The sequence below is a fragment of the Pyrus communis genome, chromosome 12 (assembly GCF_963583255.1).
Source record: "Pyrus communis chromosome 12, drPyrComm1.1, whole genome shotgun sequence".
Taxonomy (NCBI): domain Eukaryota; kingdom Viridiplantae; phylum Streptophyta; class Magnoliopsida; order Rosales; family Rosaceae; genus Pyrus; species Pyrus communis.
Window position 1 is genome coordinate 1,523,176 of NC_084814.1, and position 6,497 is coordinate 1,529,672.

Below are 6,497 nucleotides of genomic sequence, written 5' to 3' on the forward strand. Positions count from 1 at the left end.
AAACTTTTTACTATTACCGCGATTCTTCCAAGCTTCCCCAGAACGAGAGCCTCCATTTCCTTGGTGACTTTGCACCTTTTCTCCATCCTTTTTAGATCCACTACCAGTGTACCGCTTGAAGGTGCCTTTGCTTTTGTTGGTGTAGAGCGCTTCCTCTTTACTCTTCAGTGAGACTCCTCCCATTTGCTTGGCCATAGCTTCTTGACCTGCAAGAAAATTTTCAAACTCAACAAGCGATGGTTGTGTCGGCCATCCTTGTATAGCGGCAATGAACCCTCAATATTCGGGTCTCAAACCATGGATAATTATTCTCTTCATCCTGGTTTCCCCAATAGGAGCTGTTGGATCTAATTCTGAAATTTCGCGACATATCGACTTCACCTTGTGAAAGTACTGGGCAATCATCATGTCGCGTTGTACCATCGATAGCAGCTCATTCTCGAGAAGTTGCAATTTTGTATCGTTCATCTTCGAAAAGAGTGTAACAAAAGTGTCTCATGCTTCCTTTGGCATTTTAGCATCCCGAATGTGCTCCAACATTTCTTCTTCTATTGTGGTCTTTAAGGCAAACATTGATTTGCCTGCTTTAATTTTCCACTTCTGCAAGACGCTGTTAGCATCTTCCGCTGCCGGTTGTGTAACTTCACTACCACCGACAACCTCCCACAAGTCTTGACCTTGAAGGTAAGACTCTATACACGTTGCCCACGTGTTATAGTTTTGGTTGTTGAGCTTCTTGATTCCTCCAACAACTTGAAGATCACCCATCGTATCGGCAAGACTTTGACTACACCGAACAAGCTTGAGTGACTACCGTGCAGAGTAATACACTACTCTCGACACAAAGAAGCTCCCTCTCAAGGTTTGTGATAACCCCAACAATAATCTCAAGAAATCTTTTCTGATGTGGAAGATCAGTCAAAACTGCAACCACAGAGCATACTCGGAATTTCAAGAGACTTTACAACCAATGCTCTACCAAGAACGATCCCTGACCGACTTGGCTCTGATACCAATTGTTGAATAAGAAGAGTATCCAAGATAACTCTAATGATCCCAAGAAGAAGAAAATAGAGCACACTCTTAAAGAAAGCTCACAAAACAAACTAATTAGCAAAGCTTTTCTTATTTAGCTCTAGGCTTTGTTTTTCCTTGGATGATGTACAATGCTTGGGGACTTGAGTATTTATAGCAAACCAAATGAAAGCTACACCACACACTTAATTAAACTAAGATTATTTACTACCACACAAAACCCATTAATTGCACCTAATTATGTTGTATTCCACACAACCTTACCTAACTTTGCAATTGTAAGCAATTACATCATCAAACTAGATATGGACTTGGGCTTTAGATTGGGTTGTGGATTACTTATTGTTTTGGGTTGACATTGATTCTCAGGGAGAGGGAGAGAGAGAGAGAGATTGAGAGTTTTGTCTGAGAGACAAACAAATTTTTGGACGGTGGAAACTGTTCGGGTCGGGGACCCGTTTCCTCAGCAATTAGGACTCGCCCCACTCCGCCCCGTTCCAGATTTAAAAAATTTGGACCCGCCCCTACCCGCGGGTCCATGCCCGTTTGCCCACCCCTAGTTGTGATTGTTGTTGGATATCATATAATATTATTACAATGTCTAGGGTTTGGGAATTGTTATAACTTGAAGGGAGGTTCTACCGAAATTTTGGTATAATTTGTAGTGTTCGTTTGACTGTTTTTTTTTTCCAACAAAGAAAAATACCCAAGGACCGTGTCGCAAGTTGAAGATGGCGAAGGTCACCCAAGTGACCAACGGACGTATCACGATCAGATACGATGGCTGACATCAGGCTGCACCAACACTGGATCAACATAGTGCATTGGCCCACGACATTGGTCACGTCGTTCGGACCTATTGCCCTATGCGATAAAAGTCTTGGAAGGTGATGCAAGACGAGGTGAGGATGAAGGTGCGCGCTTATTTGTCGATAAGTATCCTGCCTTTTTATTGTTTTTTTTTTAATTTTATATATTTATATTACTTAATGTATGTAATTAATTTGTTACATTGCAAACGAATTACAATTTTGATGACATCAACAACAATATGTTGGTGTACGTCAACATGCTCTTCACTGAACGATACAAGCAGTGGAAGAGAGACGTGCATCAATATTTTTAGACATTTGATGATCTGCAGGTCGCTCTTGAGGAAGGTTGCCCGAAGGAGTTTAAGGATTGGGAAAAAATTGGGTGTGGCTCTGCAATCTTTTCAGGAGCCCGGCTATGTGGTACGTTTTTTATATTAAGTCTAAAAGTATTATACGTTTCTTACTACTGTTTATTGATTTTTTTATATTTCATTTAAATTAGAACTAATACATTTTCTTTTGTATAACAGAAGAAGACGAAAGCCAACAATATCAATCGGGAGATGAAGACTCTTTTCCACCATTCGGATTCGAAGCCCTTCTCATATAGAATGGAGGCGCGGTGGCAAGTAATAATAAAGCTTTTCATATTGAATTTTTAATATGTCGGTAATATTAATTTTTCTTTCATACTAACATTTTTCTTATCTTTTTATATTTAGGGGGGTTCAAAATTCCCGGAGATCAATGTCTTTGTAGACATTTATGTTTGACCCAGGGATACGTTGGACGAGTCCCTTCATGTATGTATTCTTCAATTGTAATTACCATCTTACGCTTTCAAGTATCATGGTTGTAACAACCCGACCCGATTTTATCTGAACGAAGGGGGTATTTTTGTGTACTCGATCCCTTATATATCATTTCGCTCTTATTGGTTTGAGGAAATAAAGGCTCAAACTTCCTGACATTTTCATGACACTTCAAGAAATCCATTGAAAACTTACTAAATTGTCTAACACTTGGGCAATTTGATTCTTACTGTTGGAGGAAAGATTAGCAGTTTTAAGTTATACTGCAGAAAGGAAGAATACAAGAGAATATATATGGACGATGACTTTTGAACGGCAACTGAAATTTAATTTTATTGCTTTCAATTTTTTATTACAACACCAAGCCATCTTATTATTGGCTATTTTTTAATAACATTTGGACCTTTTGATAACAGCTATTACTGATTAATTCCAAGAGACACAACTCTACATTACAGAAAGTGCATTACGTTTAACACTTACATCATTGACATGATCCTAGTTGATCTAAGGTTGTTACATAAATCCTCCTTAGTTTCCTGAGTAATCCTCTCTAGTTCCTGCTGAAATCTCTCCATGGCCGAGAATGGCAAACACATTGGTACCAATATTCCATCCTCGGTGTCGTTTTTGTGTTGAACGTAGAAGCTAATCAAATCCAAGGCCTTGGCGGGTCCAGCAAATACCGGCTGTCCCCATCCAAAATTGACATCTCCAAAACCTGCACGCGTTGTATCAGAAACTATAAAATAACTTCCTGTCGATGAATATTGAGGTCGCCCTCTTAGTACCATAAGATCTGCCACTGATCTTAAGTATTCTTCATTCATGGTAGCTTTAGCCTTCTTCACCAACTCCAAAGCATATCCCAGTGGATTTTTGCATAAAGGTTCAACCTTTGAAACTGCAGCTGGAAATGCAAATGCATTGCCATAGTATCCCAAGGGAAGACATACATTGTGGTGTTTTCCCCGTGCATTGACAATGCATGAAATGCGGACAGCCTGTTTTGGATTAATTTTAAGTGCAAGAGTGCGACATTTCCACAAACAAGCTGTGATCAAGTCAAATGTGGAGCAAGTGGAAATTAGGTGGGGTGGAATCTGTTTTCGAAGGACTCTCATCTCCTTGGCACCAAAGTAAAAAGATCGTTGAACCATGTTTGACTGGTTGCTAGATGGGTATAAGCCATTAGAATGATCAATCACGTCTTCATATTCATGATGAGCACATGTAATTCTTGGTGGATCTCGAGCGAACAACAACTCTCTCTCCCACACTGGTAGAATAGATGGTGCATGTGCGCCTCTTGCCATTTCCGCAATGGCGGTCAGGAACAAGAGCAATCCAGGTGCATCACACATTGTGTGGTTTAGGTGCAATGCAAGTATGAAACCTCCACATGTAAGACAGGTCACCTGCATATTGCAAAAGTTAGTTTCTAGACTTTTTTCTTGATCATCATATTCGTGCTAGTTAACAATTCTTTAGAAGAAAAGATAATAAAATAAAAAATAAAAAACCATCTAAATTAGATGATCTAATTAGGAAACAAAAATTTCATAAAAATTAGGAATAAAATTCAAGAAAGATGGAAGATGGAGTCTCTTTGAAAGAGTCTCATGCATGTTGAAGTTACTTGAAAGAGTCTTTAAATATAGAGGAATTTAGACAAAATGATTATAGAAGAGAAAAATTTAGACAGAAGACAAAGAGGATGACATGACGACATGCAAAAGACCTAGAAGAAGAACGGCAAGGGAAAACCTACACAATAAAGGTGATGTGAGACTGGTAGAAAACCTAGGACCTACTTAGGCAGATACCATGTAGAAATATAATTTCCTCTATTCAGCGTGTATACAAATTTTACAATGTAAAGTGTTAAACATAAGGATTGTGGAAGAAAAATTAGTTTCGAAAAATAATGAAAAGTGTCTCATAATCTTTTCTTTCCAAAGCCACCTAGTGACTTTCCTTAATCATAAGAACAAAGAGACATGGTAGTATCGTAGATAAGTTCAAGTTTGGGTGTGGTGGCAGTATGATTAATTTTCGTTTATGAAAAGGGTTGCCAATTTTATGAAAAAAGTTAAAAACAGTCGCGGTGCCACCAAACTTTACAATATTGTTAGTGCTTTCTTGTATATGTCCTTATTTGTCATTAAAAATTTCAGATATTGTTGATTGCACTAATTTCTTACAAAAAATCTACGGTGTGTGTATGTGACTTTAATGCAAAAAACACTACTCATACCCTTAACCTACTTCAAATTTTTTGTAAAGAATTAATGGCTATGACCAAATATGAATATGAAAAACTAAATAATGTAATTGATAATTAATTAACTCACCTGAATCAGCAGCAAAGGACAACCAATAATTCCATCAGAGCTTGGAAAATTAAATAAGAACTCCTCTAAGAGTGGACAAGGGGGTAGAATTTTGTCTCCTAGTTGCTCAAGTGTGACATCAGCAGAAGCCTCAACGAACAAGATACCTTCACCATTGCAATCGACCATGAGCTTTCTGTTAGGCCCTTCCCTAAGCCTTCCAGCTAAAGGGTAGTAATACACTAATGCTCTACTTAAGGCTTCCCTAATCACCTTAACGGGATTACGATTTTTATTAAGTGATGGGTTGTTTTTGTAACACATTATAACTGGAACCTGGAATCTCAAGCTTTCTTGGTCGTCAATATCTGAGAGAAACTTTGTTTCCTGAGGCGTTGGCTTTGCCGGAGTTATAAGTTCCGGCTGCAATCGTTTCACCTGAAGTACTGAGGGTGGCATCATTTCAGTAACGAGCTTAAGAACTAGCAAAAGATCAAAGGTTTTGGAACTTTTTTTTGTGGTATGCATGCTAACTAAAAGTTGATAGTCAATACTTATATAGCGTAATGCAGATGCTATAAGGTTCCCGATTCTTCCGTCCAAATTTTCACCCGTTGTGAATGTGATTCTTTTCTTTTCCATTAAAAATGTTGTTAGTTGTTAGAAAGAAACGTTTAAATCACGGGGTCAGCATGGACACCAAAGAAAAACATGTTGTTGAGAGTTATGTGCATGGGACCGTTTCACACTTCACACCACATATTCGTGCATATGCATTAATTCTGAATTTCATTTCAACATCAGAAAACTGAATACTAACAAGGATATGAGGACAGGTGTTTGGTAGAAAACCTTTGATAGGGATGGAACCTAAAAGGCCAACATCGTAGTATGTACCAGCCCTAATTACAGCTATCAATTATGAGCACAGATTTTTTTCGGATCTAAAAAAAAAATTAAGTTTAAGAATCAAATAATTCAGATCGTTGAAATTTAATCCAACGATTATAAACAGAAGATCCCTCAAAGTAATAATAATCGTAACCGTTGGATCAAATTTCAACAGTCAAGATCAATTAATCATTAGGCTCAGTTTTTTTAGATCTGAAGAAGATCTGTACTCCTCAATTATCTCATGATAAATGTTTGTTATGATGAAGAAAGTTGAGGCTCCGTAAAATTAATCGATAATATAGGGAGCATCTTAATCACTTATAAGCAGATGCAAGGTCCTCTTTTATCCAATGTGTAATTTATACTCCAAATATGTCCCTTTATGTGTGTCGAATTTTTAAGCTTAGCACATGAACAACACAAATTAGGTGGCGTGGAGCACGTCAAGTGTTGGGCTTCACACATGAGACAATTTAGTCTAATACCATGACGAAAGTTGAGGTTCCATCGCCACTTAGTACTACGGTCTAGTGGCATTCCTCATTGTTTGTAAGTGAGAGATTACTTATAAACACTTAGTATGAAATTTGAACCTAAAATCTCATTAC

General features: G+C 37.9%; 1 protein-coding gene across 1 annotated transcript; it reads right to left on the reverse strand.

The window, feature by feature from the left end:
- Window positions 1-3,113: 3,113 nt before the first annotated feature.
- LOC137710286 (alcohol acyl transferase 2-like) lies at window positions 3,114-5,508 on the reverse strand. Its single transcript, XM_068449218.1, has 2 exons — window positions 5,017-5,508; window positions 3,114-4,080 (listed from the first exon to the last, which is right to left on the reverse strand). Exons 1-2 carry the CDS (start codon window positions 5,455-5,457, stop codon window positions 3,142-3,144), a joined length of 1,380 nt encoding a protein of 459 aa, XP_068305319.1. The 5' UTR covers window positions 5,458-5,508; the 3' UTR covers window positions 3,114-3,141.
- Between the last annotated feature and the right edge of the window lie 989 nt (window positions 5,509-6,497).

Excerpts from the sequence above, each read along its gene's own strand:
- LOC137710286 (XM_068449218.1), bottom strand. The coding sequence starts at position 5,457 with ATGATGCCACCCTCAGTACTTCAGGTGAAACGATTGCAGCCGGAACTT. Across the intron at positions 4,081-5,016 it reads GTCCTTTGCTGCTGATTCAG|GTGACCTGTCTTACATGTGG; the intron begins GTGAGTTAATTA and ends TGCAATATGCAG.